General features: G+C 65.6%; 3 protein-coding genes across 3 annotated transcripts; all 3 read left to right on the top strand.

Annotated features, from left to right (window-relative positions):
* The first annotated feature begins 390 nt into the window (after window positions 1-390).
* Window positions 391-7885, top strand: NAPRT (nicotinate phosphoribosyltransferase). The gene is made up of 13 exons (XM_024250888.3): window positions 391-1224; window positions 1445-1572; window positions 1649-1731; window positions 1989-2119; window positions 2211-2326; window positions 2546-2742; window positions 2816-2956; window positions 3220-3304; window positions 6968-7048; window positions 7145-7247; window positions 7325-7479; window positions 7577-7684; window positions 7770-7885. The coding sequence occupies exons 1-13, from the start codon at window positions 882-884 to the stop codon at window positions 7830-7832; spliced, it is 1734 nt and encodes a 577-aa protein (XP_024106656.2). The 5' UTR covers window positions 391-881; the 3' UTR covers window positions 7833-7885.
* A 91-nt stretch (window positions 7886-7976) lies between these two features.
* Window positions 7977-16169, top strand: MROH6 (maestro heat like repeat family member 6). The gene is made up of 14 exons (XM_024250882.3): window positions 7977-10238; window positions 11202-11354; window positions 11566-11720; window positions 12394-12511; window positions 12732-12916; window positions 13009-13146; window positions 13359-13473; window positions 13584-13727; window positions 13821-13994; window positions 14649-14816; window positions 15107-15226; window positions 15481-15583; window positions 15693-15758; window positions 15904-16169. The coding sequence occupies exons 1-14, from the start codon at window positions 9441-9443 to the stop codon at window positions 16128-16130; spliced, it is 2664 nt and encodes an 887-aa protein (XP_024106650.3). The 5' UTR covers window positions 7977-9440; the 3' UTR covers window positions 16131-16169.
* LOC129047567 (splicing factor 3A subunit 2-like) lies at window positions 16169-19470 on the top strand. Its single transcript, XM_054519034.2, has one exon. The coding sequence runs from the start codon at window positions 16205-16207 to the stop codon at window positions 16754-16756; it is 552 nt and encodes a 183-aa protein (XP_054375009.2). The 5' UTR covers window positions 16169-16204; the 3' UTR covers window positions 16757-19470.
* Window positions 19471-20086: the final 616 nt, after the last annotated feature.

The following is a 20086-nucleotide window of genomic DNA, read 5'->3' as shown; positions in this document are numbered from 1 at the left end:
CTCCCCTCACCTCATTCATTCCTGGAATCCCTGCCCCCTTGCTCCAGGGACTGTGCCCCTCCCATGATGTTCTGGGGTGGCCAGAGCGTGGCTGCCTGGGCTCTGTGGAGCTGTGCCTCAGCATCCTGACAGCCGTATGTGGTCAGCATGTGTGGCCACGCTCCCTCCCCTGGACCTCGCGTGTCTGCATTGGGGTGAAAGAGGATAGGGTGTAATTACTTGATTACTTCTGGTCAGACTGTGTCCTCGGGGCCCCAAGCCACAAGGGGAATGGATTCTTCCTGGGTAGTGGCCCCTGACTTTGCCCTCAGAGCTTTAGAAAGTGTTCTGTGGGGCTCGGAGTGCAGGACCCCATAAAAGCCAGCACTGAGGGACACTGGGCCTTCATAGCCACAGAAGGTCTTTTGGTGCCAGCTGACAGTGTGCATGCGCCCCCCCGCCCCACGCCGCCCTTTCCTGGGTGCCAAGCTCTTTCCAAACGACATTTGCATCCATCTGGGCTCCCTCGTCCTAGCCTGGCTGCTCAAGCTCCAACTAAGGCAGCCTCTGGCCGCCCTCCCCAGGCCCAGGGCAGAAGCTGGCTGCTGGCCAGCGGTTGTCTTCTGGGTCGGTGGGGGTGGAGTCTGGCTGGTCTGTCCTCCACCCTTTCCGCCTCTTGGCAAGTCCTGAGCTGCACCTAATGGCCCGGCCAAGGGGCAGAGACACGAGCGACTGGGGGCACCTCTGGTGACCAGGACCGGGCTGCGCTCCAAAGAGGCCGTTGGGCCTGGAGTAGGGTTGGGGGTCCGAGAGGAGTTAGGTGACATCTCCCACCCCATCTCGGGTCCAGCTGTTTCAGCCCCTCTCAGCGCGCCGATAATGTTAGACCTCTCCCGTCCTCCATGGCGTCCCGTGCCGCTCCCAAACCGCACGATAAGCCCCACACGGAGTGCGCCATAGGCCGGGGCGCGTCACGGGGCCGGGGCGGGGCGGGCCGGAGTCCGGACGTCGGGAGCGGGATGGCGGCGGAGCAGGACCCCGAGGGGCGCGCGGCGGCGCGGCCGCTCCTCACTGACCTCTACCAGGCCACCATGGCGCTGGGCTATTGGCGCGCGGGCCGGGCGCGGGACGCCGCCGAGTTCGAGCTCTTCTTCCGCCGCTGCCCGTTCGATGGCGCCTTCGCCTTGGCCGCCGGCTTGCGCGACTGTGTGCGCTTCCTGCGCGCCTTCCGCCTGCGGGACGCCGGTAGTCCCCCGCCCGCGCGACGAGCCCCCCACGCCCGACGGAAGCCCCCACCCCGGGAGCCGCCCATGCCCGACGGAAACCCCCACCCCACGATCCCCCCACGCCCGACAGAAGCCCCCACCTGTGGCCGGTGGAAGTCCCTGCCCCCCAATGGAACCCACCCATGTCCCACGACCGGTCTGTCCCCGCGCTGGTCTCAGCGCAGTTACCTCGTTTCCAGACGTGCAGTTCCTGGCCTCGGTGCTGCCCCCAGACACGGACCCTGCGTTCTTCGAGCACCTTCGGGCCCTCGACTGCTCCGAGGTGACGGTGCGAGCCCTGCCCGAGGGCTCCCTCGCCTTCCCGGGCGTGAGTAGGGGTAAGCGGGCGGCGCGGCGGCCACGGGGTGCTGGGCCGAGCGCGGAGCTGACTTCGCTCCCCGCAGGTGCCGCTCCTGCAGGTGTCCGGGCCGCTCCTGGTGGTGCAGCTGCTGGAGACACCGCTGCTCTGCCTGGTCAGCTACGCCAGGTGGGCTGCGGGCCACTGGCAGGGAGCGTGGGCATGGGATGGGCCCGCAGCGCTGGGGCTCGGTGCTGGACTGTGGCGGCGGGGCTGGCTGCCCGGGGGTCCCAGGACTGGCCTCCCGCCCCCACTGTGCAGGGTGTAAGGAGGGGCTGGGTGAGAGTGGAGCTCCCAGGTTAGAAGTTCCAGGCCCCAGGTAACCGCCGTCTTGGGTGGCCTGGCGACCCTCACCCTGGGCCCCCCTGACTCTTGGCTCCCCACAGCCTGGTGGCCACCAACGCAGCGCGGCTTCGCTTGATCGCAGGGCCAGAGAAGCGGCTGCTAGAGATGGGCCTGAGGCGGGCTCAGGGCCCCGATGGGGGCCTGACAGCCTCCACCTACAGCTACCTGGGCGGTGAGTGTCTGGTGCGGGGCAAGGCAAGGGCCGGGAAGGAGGAGCCCCGTCTTGGCCCGAAGTCCCCCAATCCCACCGCCTTCCTCTCCAGGCTTCGACAGCAGCAGCAACGTGCTAGCGGGCCAGCTGCGAGGTGTGCCGGTGGCCGGGACCCTGGCCCACTCCTTCGTCACTTCCTTTTCAGGCAGCGAGGTGCCCCCTGACCCGGTCAGTCCCTCCTCTCAACCCTGCTGTCTCCAGGCGACAGGCCCCAAGCCAGCCCTTTCTCTGGCGAGCGGTGTGCCACCCAGTCAGGTCACCCCAGTGCTATCCCAGGAAGCTGGCACGGGCTGCATTACCTTTGCCCTCAAACTAGGGTGTCCCTGGCTGCTCCCAGGCCTCATACTGCATTCCTGGCCCCCATTCGTCACCGACTCTGTTCCACAGATGTTGGCACCAGCAGCTGGTGAGGGCCCTGGGGTGGACCTGGCAGCCAAAGCCCAGGTGTGGCTGGAGCCCGTGTGTGCCCACCTGGGGCTGGGGGTGCAGGAGCCGCACCCAGGCGAGCGGGCAGCCTTTGTGGCCTATGCCTTGGCTTTTCCCCGGGCCTTCCAGGGCCTCCTGGACTCCTACAGCGTGTGGAGGTGAGCCCCGGCACTTTAGGGGTGGGCTCAGCAGAACCTCAGCAGCCCGTGACCCCCTTATCCATTCCTGCAGGAGTGGTCTGCCCAACTTCCTAGCAGTCGCCCTGGCCTTGGGAGAGCTGGGCTACCGGGCAGTGGGCGTGAGGCTGGACAGTGGCGACCTGCTACAGCAGGCTCAGGAGATCCGCAAGGTCTTCCGAGCTGCTGCAGCGCAGTGAGTTTCTTGGGGAGGAGGTGTGCCTGGTGGGAGATTTGGGAATGGGGCAGGGAAGGACAGTGACGTGCTCTGCTGTAGTTTCAGTGGTGATATTGCAGGCCGTGGCAGGGAGGTAAGCGGTGGGGTTCCCTAGGAGCTCCCAAGCAGAAGGTGAGCGCAGGTGTCGTTGACTGAGGCGGGGGGTTGGGGGCAGGGGGACAAGAGGGTGAATCAGGAAGATCTGAGGGGCGGCCCCCACCCTTTCTTCACCCACGCGACAGGTTCCAGGTGCCCTGGCTGGAGTCAGTCTCCATCGCAGTCAGCAACAACATTGACGAGGAGGCGCTGGCCCGACTGGCCCAGGAGGTGGGGTGGATGAGGGGGTAGGCGGAGGGTGGCTGGGGGGCTCCGGGGGTCCCTGCAGGTTCTGGCTGGGCCCACTGCCACCTCCTTCCCCCACCCAGGGCAGTGCCACCTCCTTCCCCACCCAGGGCACTGCCACCTCCTTCCCCACCCAGGGCAGCTGGGCTCACAACCGCCTCCTTCCCCACCCAGGGCAGTGCCACCTCCTTCACCCAGGGCACTGCCACCTCCTTCCCCCACCCAGGGCACTGCCACCTCCTTCCCCACCCAGGGCACTGCCACCTCCTTCCCCACCCAGGGCACTGCCACCTCCTTCCCCACCCAGGGCAGCTGGGCTCACGACCACCCCCTTCCTCACCCAGGGAAGTGCCACCTCCTTCCCCCACCCAGGGTAGTGCCACCTCCTTCCCCCACCCAGGGCACTGCCACCTCCTTCCCCACCCAGGGCAGCGGGGCTCACGACCACCTCCTTCCCCACCCAGGGAAGTGCCACCTCCTTCCCCCACCCAGGGCAGTGCCACTTCCTTCCCCACCCAGGGCACTGCCACCTCCTTCTCCACCCAGGGCAGCTGGGCTCACTGCCACCTCCTTCCCTACCTAGGGCACTGCCACCTCCTTCCCCACCCAGGGCAGCTGGGCTCACGACCACCTCCTTCCCCACCCAGGGCACTGCCACCTCCTTCACCCAGGGCACTGCCACCTCCTTCCCCCACCCAGGGCACTGCCACCTCCTTCTCCACCCAGGGCAGTGCCAACTTCTTCCCCACCCAGGACAGTGCCACCTCCTTCCCCCACCCAGGGCACTGCCACCTCCTTCCCCACCCAGGGCAGTGCCACCTCCTTCCCCACCCAGGGCACTGCCACCTCCTTCCCCACCCAGGGCAGTGCCACCTCCTTCCCCCACCCAGGGCACTGCCACCTCCTTCCCCACCCAGGGCATTGCCACCTCCTTCCCCACCCAGGGCAGCTGGGCTCAGGACCACCCCCTTCCTCACCCAGAGAAGTGCCACCTCCTTCCCCCACCCAGGGCAGTGCCACCTCCTTCCCCCACCCAGGGCACTGCCACCTCCTTCCCCACCCAGGGCACTGCCACCCCCTTCCCCACCCAGGGCACTGCCACCTCCTTCCCCACCCAGGGCAGCTGGGCTCACGACCACCCCCTTCCTCACCCAGGGAAGTGCCACCTCCTTCCCCCACCCAGGGCAGTGCCACCTCCTTCCCCACCCAGGGCAGTGCCACCTCCTTCCCCCACCCAGGGCACTGCCACCTCCTCCACCCAGGGCAGCTGGACTCACTGCCACCTCCTTCCCTACCTAGGACACTGCCACCTCCTTCCCCACCCAGGGAAGTGCCAACTTCTTCCCCACCCAGGGCAGTGCCACCTCCTTCCCCCACCCAGGGCAGTGCCACCTCCTTCCCCACCCAGGGCAGCTGGGCTCACGACCACCCCCTTCCCCACCCAGGGCAGTGCCACCTCCTTCCCCCACCCAGGGCAGTGCCACCTCCTTCCCCACCCAGGGCACTGCCATCTCCTTCCCCACCCAGGACAGCTGGGCTCACTGCCACCTCCTTCCCTACCTAGGGCAGTGCCACCTCCTTCCCCACCCAGGGCACTGCCATCTCCTTCCCCACCCAGGACAGCTGGGCTCACTGCCACCTCCTTCCCTACCTAGGGCAGTGCCACCTCCTTCCCCACCCAGGGCACTGCCACCTCCTTCCCCCACCCAGGGCACTGCCACCTCCTTCCCCACCCAGGGCAGTGCCACCTCCTTCCCCCACCCAGGGCACTGCCACCCCCTTCCCCACCCAGGGCAGTGCCACCTCCTTCCCCACCCAGGGCAGTGCCACCTCCTTCCCCACCCAGGGCACTGCCACCTCCTTCCCCACCCAGGGCAGCTGGGCTCACGACCACCCCCTTCCTCACCCAGGGAAGTGCCACCTCCTTCCCCCACCCAGGGCAGTGCCACCTCCTTCCCCACCCAGGGCAGTGCCACCTCCTTCCCCCACCCAGGGCACTGCCACCTCCTTCCCCACCCAGGGCAGCTGGGCTCATGACCACCTCCTTCCCCACCCAGGGAAGTGCCACTTCCTTCCCCACGCAGGGCACTGCCACCTCCTCCACCCAGGGCAGCTGGACTCACTGCCACCTCCTTCCCTACCTAGGACACTGCCACCTCCTTCCCTACCCAGGGAAGTGCCAACTTCTTCCCCACCCAGGGCAGTGCCACCTCCTTCCCCCACCCAGGGCACTGCCACCTCCTTCCCCACCCAGGGCACTGCCACCTCCTTCCCCACCCAGGGCAGCTGGGCTCACGACCACCCCCTTCCCCACCCAGGGCAGTGCCACCTCCTTCCCCCACCCAGGGCAATGCCACCTCCTTCCCCACCCAGGGCACTGCCACCTCCTTCCCCACCCAGGACAGCTGGGCTCACTGCCACCTCCTTCCCTACCTAGGGCAGTGCCACCTCCTTCCCCACCCAGGGCAGTGCCACCTCCTTCCCCACCCAGGGCAGTGCCACCTCCTTCCCCCACCCAGGGCACTGCCACCTCCTTCCCCACCCAGGGCAGTGCCACCTCCTTCCCCCACCCAGGGCACTGCCACCTCCTTCCCCACCCAGGGCACTGCCACCTCCTTCCCCACCCAGGGCAGCTGGGCTCACGACCACCCCCTTCCCCACCCAGGGCAGTGCCACCTCCTTCCCCCACCCAGGGCACTGCCACCTCCTTCCCCACCCAGGGCAGTGCCACCTCCTTCCCCCACCCAGGGCACTGCCACCCCCTTCCCCACCCAGGGCAGTGCCACCTCCTTCCCCACCCAGGGCAGTGCCACCTCCTTCCCCACCCAGGGCACTGCCACCTCCTTCCCCACCCAGGGCAGCTGGGCTCACGACCACCCCCTTCCTCACCCAGGGAAGTGCCACCTCCTTCCCCCACCCAGGGCAGTGCCACCTCCTTCCCCACCCAGGGCAGTGCCACCTCCTTCCCCCACCCAGGGCACTGCCACCTCCTTCCCCACCCAGGGCAGCTGGGCTCATGACCACCTCCTTCCCCACCCAGGGAAGTGCCACTTCCTTCCCCACGCAGGGCACTGCCACCTCCTCCACCCAGGGCAGCTGGACTCACTGCCACCTCCTTCCCTACCTAGGACACTGCCACCTCCTTCCCTACCCAGGGAAGTGCCAACTTCTTCCCCACCCAGGGCAGTGCCACCTCCTTCCCCCACCCAGGGCACTGCCACCTCCTTCCCCACCCAGGGCACTGCCACCTCCTTCCCCACCCAGGGCAGCTGGGCTCACGACCACCCCCTTCCCCACCCAGGGCAGTGCCACCTCCTTCCCCCACCCAGGGCAATGCCACCTCCTTCCCCACCCAGGGCACTGCCACCTCCTTCCCCACCCAGGACAGCTGGGCTCACTGCCACCTCCTTCCCTACCTAGGGCAGTGCCACCTCCTTCCCCACCCAGGGCAGTGCCACCTCCTTCCCCACCCAGGGCAGTGCCACCTCCTTCCCCCACCCAGGGCACTGCCACCTCCTTCCCCACCCAGGGCAGTGCCACCTCCTTCCCCACCCAGGGCAGTGCCACCTCCTTCCCCCACCCAGGGCACTGCCACCTCCTTCCCCACCTATGGCAGCTGGGCTCACGGCCACCCCCTTCCCCACCCAGGGCAGTGAGGTGAATGTCATTGGCATTGGCACCAGTGTGGTCACCTGCCCCCAACAGCCTTCCCTGGGCGGCGTCTATAAGGTAGGGACAGTGTTGGGGGCCCAGGTTGGGGCAGGTCTGAGGGATGGTGCTGGGTCGGGGATAAGGACCAGCGAGCTCAACGCCCTCTCCCTGCAGCTGGTGGCCGTCGGAGGCCAGCCGCGAATGAAGCTGACCGAGGACCCTGAGAAGCAGACGTTGCCTGGGAGCAAGGCTGCTTTCCGGCTCCTGGGCTCTGACGGTGAGGCCCTCCCATCCCCCCTGCTGTCCACCTTCAGAACACCAGGGCCCCCCCTTATTCTTGCCTCACCCACACAGGGTCTCTACTCATGGACGTGCTGCAGTTAGCAGAAGAGCCGGAGCCACAGGCTGGGCAGGAGCTGAGGGTGTGGCCTCCAGGGGCCCAGGAGCCCTGTACCGTGAGGCCAGCCCAGGTGGAGCCACTACTGCGGCTCTGCCTCCAGCAGGGACAGGTGGCTGCCCCACCGCCCTCATCCTGCCCCCCAGCCCCAGTAGAGCCCTGACTGGGAGCCAGCCCCAAGCTTCTCTTTCCTTACCTCTTCCCTGCAGTTGTGTGAGCCGCTCCCATCCCTGGCAGAGTCTAGAGCCTTGGCCCAGCTGTCCCTGAGCCAACTCAGCCCTGAGCACAGGCGGCTGCGGAGCCCTGCACAGTACCAGGTTGGGGGGAGGCCCGCCCTGCCATTCTGCCCTGTGTGCCCCCGCCCTCACCCTGCCCACTGCTCCCCTCTTCTCCTCCCTGCAGGTGGTGCTGTCCGAGAGGCTGCAGGCCCTGGTGAACAGTCTGCGTGCAGGGCCGTCCCCCTGAGACTTGGAGTGGGGCTGCCTGGAAATAACACGAATCACTCACTTTTCCCCACAGCTTGTCCTGTGTTGTTTGTGTGTTTGTTCACCCAGCCACGGGCTGGGCCTCCCGGGCTGGGGCTGGGCTGGAGTTGGGAATCTGAGCTCGAGGGAGCAGAAGGATTTGCATCCCAGTGAAAGCACAGGCCCTGCTGGGGTGGGAGACAGCCCTGTGCTGAAGCCCGAAGGGCAGTGAGGAGTTCCCCAGCTTGGGGTGGGCTGTGGGGAGTCAGATCCCACACTAGAACTACAAGACCACAGGCAGGGAGGGCTTTGGTGTCTGCCTTGGAGTTGAAGGAGTTGCTGCAGAAGACCTTTCCTTGCTAGAGGCAGGCTGGGGACAGGACAGGGTTGGGGGGTAGTGCCAGGTAAGAGGGTCCAGCCATGGCCCTGGGCTCCCACGCCTGCCTAGGCACTGCCCCCCAGGCTCAGGGTCAGTGAGGACATCTCAAACTCCCCAAGTCAAAAGGGAGCGCTCAGGTGTCTCCTGCCACTGCTGCTGCCAACCCGGCACCACCCTGGCATCTGGCCTCAGGCACACAGCTCCTGACCCAGCAGCCCAGGGAAGAAGAGGAAGAATGGGGAAGAAGTTGAAGCTCCAGGAGATGGCTCAGCCCCAGACACCTGGCCGGAGTGGCGCTGCACGTGGCTGTGCTGGGCTGGCCCTGCCTCTGCGCCAGCAAGTTCCTGATCTCAGGGTTCCGCCAGTTTGGGCAACATGAGCTTCAGAGGAACTGCTTGGGGGAGAGGTTCTAGGCTTGGCAGGAAGTGAAGGCTGGGGGCCTGGGCCTCTCTTGTCCAAGCAGCCTGAGGTGGCACAGACAGGCAAGGGCGTGGGGGAATGCTGACCGCCTGGGGTGCGTCAGGGGCACTTCCGTCTGCCCAGGCATTCCACCAGACCAGCTCATCTGGCTCCCTGGGGCTCAGGGTGGGCAGCACCACTGTGTGGTTGACTGAGGGTGGAGGGTGGGGACTTGGAGCAGAGGCCCGGTCCAGCCAGCCCCAGGGAGTACGAGCTAGGAGAGAGATACAGACTCACACACACTGGACAGAACACACCACACCCCAGGCACCCCCAGGGCACCCACGCACTCCGAGGGGCCCAGCCAGGGTGGCTGTATTCTTCCGTTCTTGTACTGCTGTAAAGAAATACCTGAGACTGGGTAATTTCTAAGGAAGAGAGGTTTAATTGGCCCGTGGTTCTGCAGGTACAGGACGCATGGCTGGGGAGGCTTCAGGAAACTTACCGTCTTGGTGGAAGGGAAGCAGGCAGGTCTTACATGGCCGGAGAAAGGGGTGGGGCGGTGCCACATACTTCCAAACAACCAGATCTTGAGAACTCTTAACATGGGAACAGCATCAAAGGGGGAAGTCGCCCCCAGGATCCAATCATTTCCCACCAGGCCCCACCTCCAGCACTGGAGATTACGTTTCAACATGAGATTTGGCCAAGGACCCAGGACCCAGAGGGGCCTGCACAAGCTCTGGAGGGGCCACCGCTCCTCTGGGGTCTTCACTGCCCCCTCCACCCCTCCGGGCTGCCCCAAGCTCACCCAGTCATGCCTGTTCCAAGATGTCTGACAGAGCCAGCGTGCAGGAGGTGGGGCCAGCCCCTAGCCCCAGGCTCAGTGGGGAGCTGACTGCCGCTTGGGGGCTGAATCAGGCCTCAACTCAGGGCGGCGCCCAGACTCCTAGACCCTGCGAGGACCTCCTCAGAGCTGTCCACAACTGCCCTGAGTCCCCTGGTCAACAGGGGCTGGTAGTCAGGGTGGGGGCCCTTCTCCCCCTTTCTTTGTGGATCTGCCAGCTCTTGGGGATCCTGTTCTCAGGGCCCTGGTGGGTAGAGCCACATCACAGGCACTCAGGCTCCAGGTGGCCACTCCCCTCCAGCAGCCCAGGCAGGAGGGCCCCTCAGAGGCCCATTGTAGGCACCTCCGTGTGGCTCCTCAGCCCCCACAAGCTCACACTCGCGCACACGCCACCACGCCCGTCCGTGGTCCCGCCCGGGCCGGCTTCTAGGTCAGTCCTGGGCACAACTTCCCAGGAAGAGCAGCGGCAGGTGCAGGCAAGGGCCGCCATGGCTGGAGGTGTGTGGGGCCGGGGCCGGGGCCGGGAGGCTCCCGTGGGGGCTCTAACCCTGACAGCACTGACTGAAGGAATCCGGGCCAGGCAGGGGCAGCCCCAGGGACCCCCTTCCACAGGCCCTCAGCCCAACTCCTGGGAGGTCAAACCTGAGGCTGAGCCACAGACCGAGGCACTCACTGCCCCCTCTGAGGCCGAGCCTGGACGTGGGGCCACCGTCCCTGAAGCTGGCAGCGAGCCCTGCTCCCCCAACAGTGCCCTGGAACCAGCCCCTGAGGGGCCCCACCAGGTGAGGGGTGAGGGAAGGGATGTTGTGGGAACCAGCCCAGGGGTCCTGGGGATGCTAGGTGGAAGGCGGGGTGGGGGGGTGGTGCGGTGCTGGGCCCCGGGGAGGTCAGGGTCTGTGGATGCTAGGTGGAAGGTGGGGTGGCGGTGCTGGCCCCGGGGAGGTCAGGGTCTGGGGATGCTAGGTGGAAGGCGGGGTGGTGGGGGGGCGGTGCTGGCCCCGGGGAGGTCAGGGTCTGGGGATGCTAGGTGGAAGGCGGGGTGGGGGGGGGGCGGTGCTGGCCCCGGGGAGGTCAGGGTCTGGGGATGCTAGGTGGAAGGCGGGGTGGGGGGGGGGCGGTGCTGGGCCCCGGGGAGGTCAGGGTCTGTGGATGCTAGGTGGAAGGTGGGGTGGCGGTGCTGGCCCCGGGGGAGGTCAGGGTCTGTGGATGCTAGGTGGAAGGCGGGGGGGCGGTGCTGGCCCCGGGGGAGGTCAGGGTCTGTGGATGCTAGGTGGAAGGCGGGGTGGTGGGGGGGCGGTGCTGGCCCCGGGGAGGTCAGGGTCTGTGGATGCTAGGTGGAAGGCGGGCTGGGGGGGTGGCGGTGCTGGGCCCCGGGGAGGTCAGGGTCTGTGGATGCTAGGTGGAAGGTGGGGTGGCGGTGCTGGCCCCGGGGGAGGTCAGGGTCTGTGGATGCTAGGTGGAAGGCGGGGGGGCGGTGCTGGCCCCAGGGAGGTCAGGGTCTGTGGATGCTAGGTGGAAGGTGGGGTGGCAGGGGGCGGTGCTGGGCCCCGGGGAGGTCAGGGTCTGTGGATGCTAGGTGGAAGGCGGGGTGGCGGCGCTGGCCCCGGGGAAGGTCAGGGTGAAACAGGCTGGTGAGCAACAGAGGAGCAAGGGATTTTGTAGGAAGCTGGGTGAGAGGCTGAGGGACCAGGAGGAGTGCTAGGAGAGGTTTGGGCACTTCAGACGCCCCACCCATCCTGCCCTAGGTTCCCCAGAGTTCCTGGGAGGAGGCAGTTCTTGCCGATCTCGCGTTGTACACAGCTGCCTGCCTGGAGGAGGCTGGCTTTGCAGGGACCCAGGCGACAGCGCTCACCCTGTCCTCAGCCCTGGAGGCCAGGGGGGAGCGGTTGGAGGACCAGGTCAGCCTCCACCCACTCCATGCCCTACAGAATCCTGCTGGTTCGGGCACCAAGGTGGTGGGAGGGGCCTGGAGAGCACAGCCTGACCCTGCCATCTTCAGGCTGCTCCTGCCAGGCGGGATCAGGGTGGGGGTGGAGGCGGGGTGCAGGCCAGAAGGGAATGGACGGTGGAGGAGGCCTGACTGCTGAAGTCTGCCCCCCTCCCCATCAGGTGCATGCTCTGGTGCGCGGGCTGCTGGCGCAGGTGCCCAGCCTAGCGGAAGGGAGGCCCTGGAGGGCGGCCCTGCGAGTGCTGAGCGCACTGGCCCTGGAGCATGCGCGGGACGTGGTGTGTGCGCTGCTACCCCGCTCTCTGCCCCCCGATCGGTAACCCAACCGTCCTGGCCCTGCGGTCCCCACGCGGCTTCCTTCCCTCTTCCCGCTTGGCGGTGGAGTCTGGCCCCAGAAGAGGGAGCTGAAAGGGGGCAGGGCCTCCTTATTCCAGCCCCGCGATGACTCGTGCCCCCTATCCATTCCCGCTCCCCTCACTTTTAGCTCCGCAAACTCCCCCCACGCTCCTGCCACAGAGTTTCTGATGCTGGGCTCCTCTCTTGGAGCCGCCTGCTATCTTCCGGTGGCCTCCCCTGGAGACCGTCCTAGGGTTGGCTCTGGAGTGGGGTGAATGAGGCTGGGGGGCTAACGTGCCTGGACACCCCTGGCTCTTCGGTTAATTTGCCCCAGAAGTTATCTTTGGTTTTATTCTCTGTGGCAATTTTTTTTTTTAAATAGTGCCAGGTTTATTTCACTGTCGCTGACCCAACGGGACTCCCATTGGGTCCCCACCCTGCAGCTAGCTTGAGACGGGCTATGTTGTGGTCTGCACAATTCACACTTCATTTGTTTCTCTGAGATTTGGGGATGGGGGGAGATGGGGGTGGTGGTTTCCTGCCCCTCCCCTGCTGGAGTCCTACTGGCTGCCTCCACCCTGGCTGGGGACTCCCTACATCCCCTGGACGCCCACCCATCTCTTGTCTCACACCAGCCCCCTCCAAACCCTCAGGGCAGCAGCCGAGCTCTGGCGCAGCCTAAGCCGTAACCAGCGTGTAAATGGGCAGGTGCTGGTGCAACTGCTGTGGGCGCTGAAGGGTGCTTCAGGGCCTGAGCCCCAGGCGCTGGCGGTAGGTGGCTCCAGCCATTACCAGGGGGTGGGGGCAGGGGCGGGTGCGGGGGATTGGGGGGGGAGGGTGGTGATAGGGAGTTTGCACCTAGGTAACTGCTCCTGGAATGTCCCACGCGTGTCTGAGGCTGTCCCCATCCTGTCGACAGCACGCCTGTCCCTGTGCTGCCCAGCGCAGCTCCAGGCGTGCCCCAGGCCTGAGTGGGCCACTCGCTCCGCAGGCCACACGTGCTCTTGGGGAGATGCTGGCTGTTTCAGGCTGCGTGGGAGCCACGAGGGGCTTCTACCCACATCTGCTGCTTGCACTGGTCACACAGCTGCACAAGCTGGCCCGCAGCCCGTGCTCCCCCGACATGCCCAAGATTTGGGTTCTGTCCCACCGAGGGCCACCGCACAGCCACGCCAGGTGAGAGGCAACACCAGGTTACGTGGGGCGGGCCAGCATGCTGTCACCCTCTCAGCTCCCACTGCCCACCTGCTCACTGTCCCCACCACCAGCTGCGCCCTGGAGGCCTTGAAGGCCCTGCTCAGCGGGGATGGAGGCCGCATGGTGGTTACATGCATGGAGCAGGCAGGAGGCTGGAGGAGGCTGGTGGGAGCCCACACCCACCTGGAGGGCGTCCTGCTGCTGGCCAGGTGAGGAGGGCGAGGAGGGTGAGGAGGGGCCCCAGGTGAGGAGGGTGAGGAGGGGCCCCAGGGTGTCACACCAGGAAGAGAGTTGTTGCTGGCCAGGTGCTGGGCAGGGGGACAGGGAAAAGGCAGGGGCATGAGGGTGGTGTTGGGATGGGCTCTTCTCGAGGAGTAAGGCCGCCAAGCGGAGCGAGAGCTCCCATTTCCACCCACCCCAGTGCTATGGTAGCACATGCCGACCACCACCTGCGAGGCCTCTTCGCAGACTTGCTTCCTCGGCTTCGCAGCGCGGACGACCCGCAGCGTCTCACGGCTATGGCCTTCTTCACAGGGGTGAGCCTGCTTCCCGGATGGGTGGTGAAGGGTGATCCTGGACTTGATCCCTGAGTCGCAGCGGTCTGCACGGGGACCGCGGGCGTGCTGACCCTGTGTGCCTCGCCTAGCTGTTGCAGAGCCGGCCCACCGCACGGCTCCTGCGGGAGGAGGTCATCCTGGAGCGACTCCTCACCTGGCAGGGAGACCCGGAACCCACTGTGCGCTGGTTGGGCCTGCTGGGCCTGGGCCACCTCGCGCTGAATCGCAGGAAGGTGAGAGAAGGGGAGGGGTGGAGAGGGGCTTGGCCCGGTCGCGGCGAGGTCTGGCGGCGAGGTCTGCAAGAGGCTGACCCCGAGTCCCAGCAGGTGCGGCACGTGAGCACGCTGCTGCCGGCGCTCCTGGGCGCACTGGGCGAAGGCGACGCGCGGCTCGTGGGTGCAGCGCTGGGCGCCCTGAGGAGGCTCCTGCTGCGGCCCCGGGCGCCTGTGCGGCTCCTGAGCGCGGAGCTGGGACCGCGCCTCCCTCCGCTACTGGACGACGTGAGCAAACGCCCCGCCTCCGGGCCCCGCCCCTCCCGCTGTCACCGCCCCCGCCCTTCCAGTTTCTCCCTCCCAGGCCCCGCCCTCTCAGGCCCAGCCCCGCCCCCCAAGTCTCTCCCTCCCGGGCCCCGCCCCCAGTCTCTCCCTCCCAGGCCCCGCCCCGCCCCTACAGTCTCTCCCTTCTAGACCCCGCCCCCCCAGGCCCCGCCCCGCTCCTCTAGTTTCTCCCTCCCATGCCCCGCCCCCCAGTCTGTCCCTCTCAGGCCCTGATCCCCCAGGCCCCGCCCCACCGCTCCAGTTTCTCCCTCCCAGGCCCCGTCCCCCCAGTCTCTCCGTCCCAGATTTCTTCCCTCCTGGCCCCCGCCCCTCCCGCCCGCTGTCGCCCAGCTCCGCCCCTCCAAGGCCGTGTCCCGCCAAGCTCCTCCCCGCTAGACTTTTCCTTCCAGACCCCATCCCTTCAAGCCCCACCCCCTGCAGGGGCTCCCCAGGCTTCCCAACCAGGTCCAGCTCCAGGCCCTTTTCCCTGTCCCCAGATCACACTGAGTCAGCAGCCTTCCCTAGACCCCCCGCTTCCTCGCTCCGCGCTGGCCGCCCCCTCCCACCCTTGCAGCCCCTCTCAGTCTCCGCCTGCCCTGACTGCGCCCTCCCACGCAGACACGGGACTCAATCCGTGCCTCGGCCGTCGGGCTCCTCGGGACTCTGGTGCGCCGGGGCCGGGGCGGGCTCCGGCTGGGGCTCCGCGGCCCCCTGCGGAAGCTGGTGCTGCAGAGTCTCGTGCCGCTGCTGTTGCGCCTGCATGACCCCAGCAGGGACGCTGCTGAGGTCAGCAGCCCCCCACACCATCCCACCCCTATGCCATCCAACACTCACCACTCCCACCGTGCCTCCCCTCCGACAATTACAGGTCAGGGACTCACCCATCCCAAGGACCTCAGAGGCAGGCGTGATGGGCGGCCGGGTTACTACTGCTCTTCCCTTGAGCGGATTCAATCCGGCCTCCTGCCCTGGGCTCTTCTGCCCCTCACCCGATGCCCTTGCTCCCCCTCTTCCCACCCCACCTTTTGCCTTTCTACTTCCTGGACCCCTTACCCGGCTCCCTTCCCCTATCCCAGAGCTCAGAGTGGACCCTGGCCCGCTGCGACCAGGCCTTTTGCTGGGGCCTGCTGGAGGAGATGGTCACCGTGGCCCACTATGACAGTCCCGAGGCCCTGAGCCACCTCTGCTGCCGCCTGGTCAGTAGGGGAAGCAAGGTGACTGCAAGGGGGTATGATCAGCAGCCCACTTGTTCCAGGGTTCACCGGGGCCCCCAAACCGTTTCTACTGCAGCCAAACCAGATAGGCTACTGGTGGGGCAAGTCCAAGGCCTCCCACCATGCCACCTGCCCTGGGGGCTCCCCTGGAACCCCGGCCCCTGGATTCAGCTCTGCGACCTCCTCCACACTCAGGATCAGCCCTCCTGTCCTGCCACTAGCCCTTTTGTCCCCAGGTTCAGCGATACCCGGGCCACGTGCCCAACTTCCTGAGCCAGACCCAGGGCTACCTGCGGAGTCCACAGGACCCCCTGCGCCGGGCAGCCGCAGTGCTTATAGGTGAGGCCGCCCGGGGTCACACTGCCCCTGGCACCAGGGGTTTGGGAGCTGGGCCAGCCTCCCCCTACGGGGCTGTGGGGCCCACACTCATGCATCTGCCGTGGTCCAGGCTTCCTTGTCCACCATGCCAGCCCCGGCCGTGTCAACCAGGACCTGCTGGACTCCCTGTTCCAGGGTGAGGCCCCACCTTGCCGGGGTATGGTGTCCTGGAGAGGTGGCTGGTGCTAGGGCGGAGTGGACGGGAGCGGTGGGTGAAGGGCCAGGGGCCCGGGCACTCGGCCCTCCTGGGCTCCCCAGCCTGAGCCGCGATTTCCTCGCAGACCTAGGGCGGCTGCAGAGCGACCCCGAGCCGGCCGTGGCCGCGGCAGCGCACGTGTCCGCCCAGCAGGTGGCGATGCTGGCCCGCGCCCGGGGCCGCCCCCGCGGGCCCCGCCTCCTCCGCATCGCCCCGCGCCCCGCCCGGCCCCCGCCAGTCTTCGCCGACAGCCCTTTCCAGCGCCGGAGGGTCGCGGACCGCTGGGGCTGCTCCGGACCCCGCCGAGCCTGAGGCTCGGGGCTGGGGCCCGCGGGCCAGGGTCCGACTCGGGCACCCCACGCGCGTAGCAGCCCGTCCCCGCCCTGATGGAGGGGCTCCCTGGGCCCGGTGCTGGATGCCAGTGCCTGCCCCAACCCCCCACCCCCGCGACCCCTCTTCAGGCACCCACCGCCCTGATGGCGACGGAGAGGGACAGCCAGCATCTATCTGTCCCCATCAGGGCTGTTGTTCTCACAGCTCCCTGGAGCATGCCCCGTGCTCCAACCTTGGGCCTGGCTCCTGGCCCAGATGGCACCTGGCCTCTTGAGTCTGGTGGGGGACCCCAAAGTTGGTGGTCCCATAGGCTGCCCTCCTGGGTCTCCACCTCATGTCTGGACAGGACGCTGTGGCCTGTCCGGGCCTTGGCCAGCCCTGCAGCTGCACCCCCGATCCTCATCTCTCACCCCATTCCTTGCCAGCATCCTGAGGCTCCTGGCGGGCATCCTCCTTGCTCAAAAGTATTGACCTGTCTCCTGGCCACACCTGCTGTGCCCTCTCAGCCAGGCCATCATCACCCCCCGTTCATTATGTCAGGCCTCATGGGAGCCTGGCCTTCTCCAGAAGCTGGCCCCGGCGTCCCCCCAAGCTGGCCCACGTAGGCCCCGGATCACACCTGGGGGTCCAGATGTAGGGGTCCCGTGTGCACGCCCAATCAGACCGAGCACTTGTGACACTACCCCAGCACCTCTCCCAGGGCTGAATGAGGAACGCGCCACTGGGCACACAAAGAAGAGGCTGCTCTAGGAGCCGCCAATGCTGTGACATCACCGCTCTGGCTTTGGGCGGCAGGTTCCTGAGCCTAGGATGCCTGCCTGGAAATGTCCTTGCGTTCAAGGCCTCCTTCGCAGCCTCCTCCTCAGAGAAGCCTCCGCAAGTGCACAGGGAGTGTGCGCAGCCTTGTGAAGGGCTGGGACCACTTGCCCAGACCGGGGCCCCTCGGGCACAGGCGTGGGGTCCTACTGACCTGTCTCCCCAGCTCCACACGGAAAGCATCTAAAATACACACACATGGATGGAGAGCGTTGGGCATCTGTTTCGAGTGTGGTTATGGGAGCTGACCCTGGTCCAAGATCTGGCTCCGGCTAGGGTAATAGGCCGTAGTCTCTGATATGGCCCCAGGTAAAGAGCCAGTTTGGCAGCAGGGTTAAAGGTCAGGCAGGCTCCAGGCACAGGCTATGACCAGGTCAGGTTGGGTTAACCCTAAGACAGAGAAGCTGCGCTCTGGTCTAACAGGCATGGAATGGATGGGGTTAGAGCTGTCAGCACTGGGGTGAGTGTCTCTTTGCAGGTCATATGTAGGAAGCTGAGGATCAGGTCAAGGGCATGGGTCTTTGTGGAGCCAGGGGCAAGGATTGGTGGATTAGTTTGGATCCTCCACAGCAGATACCAAAACGGGATTCAACATACCAGAAACAGATCAAGAGAAGGCCAGAGAGGCCAGAGGCCACCAGATGCCCAGTGAAGGTCAGATGGAAGCACCATGGACGTCCGTGCTAGCCTTCAGGAAGCTCTCAAGCCAGCCATCTGTCCGAGGTCCGCACCTCCCAGGACAGGCTAGGAGCACCCACGGGGGGTACAGCCTCGGCACTGGCGGGGACGGGTTTCAGGACACAGCCACATGGATCCTCTCAGTAGCAGCCCCAAAGAGGGAAGCAAGCCCGGCCTCCTTGCTCACCCTGCAACCAGGAGCCAGACCCCAGGGCAAGCATGTGCTGCCCACCTAGCACAGGCTTGCCCACACCCCACAGCACGCTGGACAGTCTGGTGGGCAAACCCAACAGTGAAGCCATGCTCACCCCGGATAGGGGCTGAGGCGGGGAGCTGGCTGTGGTGGGCAGGCAGCACCCCTGCGCTCCCCCCCCTCCCTCATGGTGCCTGGGAGAGTCCGCGCCATCCTGTGGCAGGCCGTGTGCAGCACAGGCGGGCTTGCACCACACAGCTGCCTGTTAAGAGTGTGTCCAGCCCCGCCTTGCTCTGGCACTGCCCAGAACCTGGTTGCCCTGCCAGGAAGAGTGAGGTTCATGCAAAGTCCACTTGGCCTCTGGAGTGTGACTCTTCCCTGCTGGAATTCCTGGGAGGCTCCAGGTGGCACAGTGGGCTGGTTCCCCCCGTGGGGATGCTGTGGTCCCAGGGTCCATCAGATCCACCTGCAGAGAGCCCACCCCAGGGCAAATCTTCCAACGGGGTCTAAGATTGGAGGGCAAGAGGGCAGGTGCACCCTGACACTCATTCCCTTTCCACCTCCAGCCGGGCCGGGACAGTCTTGGCCTTGATGCCCAAACAATCTCTAATGGGCCATGTTGCCGGAGAGCTCATGGGTGGTGCAGCTCTCAAGATGGGGCTCAGGTGTGGCCTGTCGCATGGCATGGCCTTGCTGGTCTCAGGGCCCCGAGGCTGTGCCTTGTGTGCCTGCCTTTCCAAATGCTTTCTAGGACCCGAGCTACTCCCACCCAACTCACCCTTTCAAGTCACCCAAAAGGGTTTTCAAAGGAGGACCATGAGTGTGAGAGACGTTGAGTTTGTTCCTACACTGTGGGTGGGAGTGTCTAGGAGGTTCTGTAACTTGGATCTGTGATACTGGAGTTTGTTTTGTCTCGTTTCAACGTTAATGTCACTATTCATAGCAATACCCCATCTCTACAAAAAATTAAAAAATTAGCCAGGATTGGTGGTATGCGCCTATTGTCCAGCTACTCAGCAGGCTGAGGCGGGAGAATTCCTTGAGCTCAGGAGATCAAGGCTGCTGTGAACCATGAGTGTCCCACTACACAGCCTGGGCGACAGAGAGGACGCAGGCTGGGCGTGGTGGCTCAGGCCTGTAATCCCAGCACTTTGGGATGCGGAGGCGGGCAGATCACGAGGTCAGGAGATCGAGACCATCCTGACTGACATGGTGAAACCCCTGCAGTGAGCTGAGATGGCGCCACTGCACTCCAGCCTGGGCGACAAAGCGAGACTCCATCTCAAAAAAAAAAAAAGGCTGCTGGGTGCGGTGGCTCACACCTGTAATCCCAGCACTTCGGGAGGCCAAGGTGGGTAGCTCACAAGGTCAAGAGATCGAGACCATTCTGGCCAACATGGAAAAACCTCGTCTCCAGTAAAAATGCAAAAATTAGCTGAGTGTGGTGGTGCGCCCCTGTAGTCTCAGCTACTCGGGAGGCTGAGGCAGGAGAATTCTGGGAGGTGGAGGCTGCAGTGAGCCGAGATCATGCTACTGCACTCCAGCCTGGCGACAGAGAGACTCCATCTCAAAAAAAAAAAAAAGTCACTGTTAGGCCTGGATACCAGGTTTTCTGGTGGATTTAATGTCCAGTTGTAGGCAAATCCACTGTTCCTTCTCTTTTGCAAGCTCTGCAAGTTGTGTGGCCACCGTGTGCCCTGACAGAAGTCGGGGAGGCTGGCGACCGTGTGCAGGGAGACTGGTCCCCACCAAGAAGGCTGTCCACTCTCCCAGGAACAACCACTCCCTGGCCACGTCAAGTGTTGCGTGTCCCTCCCTGGACCTGGAGGCCACAGCTGCTGAGCTCCTGCAAGTAAGTAACTGGATGTGACTCTGGACCTGCTTAATTCCCACAGGCCAGGAGACCTCCTCTCTCCAGGCTCCTAGCTCAGGCAAGCAGATGTGGGTGAAATGGACCAAAGGTCAGTTTCTTTAGTATTGCTTCCCCAGGAACATCCTGTGTGGCCCCAGGAGGGCAGGGCCTGTCATCAGTCACACCTGCACTCCTAAAGCCCCTGTGGGCTGAGGATGGCCACACCCTTCAGCACACGCCTCAAGCTCCCTGAAGCAGAGGTTCCTGCCATGCCTCAGCCACGGACACGCCTGGTGGAACTGTCTCACCTAAATCGCCCTGCCCTTCCTCACAGGCAGAGAAACACACAGGCAGAGAAACACACAGGCAGAGAAACACAGAGGCAGAGAAACACAC

The sequence above is a fragment of the Pongo abelii genome, chromosome 7 (assembly GCF_028885655.2).
Source record: "Pongo abelii isolate AG06213 chromosome 7, NHGRI_mPonAbe1-v2.0_pri, whole genome shotgun sequence".
Classification (NCBI taxonomy): domain Eukaryota; kingdom Metazoa; phylum Chordata; class Mammalia; order Primates; family Hominidae; genus Pongo; species Pongo abelii.
Note: the sequence above shows the minus strand (reverse complement) of the source record. Positions and strands in the feature narration are given on the sequence as shown.

What these genes read in the sequence shown, in the direction of transcription:
- LOC129047567 (XM_054519034.2), top strand. Translation starts at nt 16,205, where the DNA reads ATGGAGGGGCTCCCTGGGCCCGGTGCTGGATGCCAGTGCCTGCCCCAA.
- MROH6 (XM_024250882.3), top strand. Translation starts at nt 9,441, where the DNA reads ATGTCTGACAGAGCCAGCGTGCAGGAGGTGGGGCCAGCCCCTAGCCCC. An exon ending in GGCGTCCTGCTGCTGGCCAG is followed by an intron (nt 13,147 to 13,358) that starts GTGAGGAGGGCG and finishes CACCCACCCCAG; the next exon opens with TGCTATGGTAGCACATGCCG. An exon ending in GCTGGACTCCCTGTTCCAGG is followed by an intron (nt 15,759 to 15,903) that starts GTGAGGCCCCAC and finishes ATTTCCTCGCAG; the next exon opens with ACCTAGGGCGGCTGCAGAGC.
- NAPRT (XM_024250888.3), top strand. Translation starts at nt 882, where the DNA reads ATGGCGTCCCGTGCCGCTCCCAAACCGCACGATAAGCCCCACACGGAG. An exon ending in CCGGCTCCTGGGCTCTGACG is followed by an intron (nt 7,248 to 7,324) that starts GTGAGGCCCTCC and finishes TCACCCACACAG; the next exon opens with GGTCTCTACTCATGGACGTG. An exon ending in TCTGCCTCCAGCAGGGACAG is followed by an intron (nt 7,480 to 7,576) that starts GTGGCTGCCCCA and finishes TCTTCCCTGCAG; the next exon opens with TTGTGTGAGCCGCTCCCATC.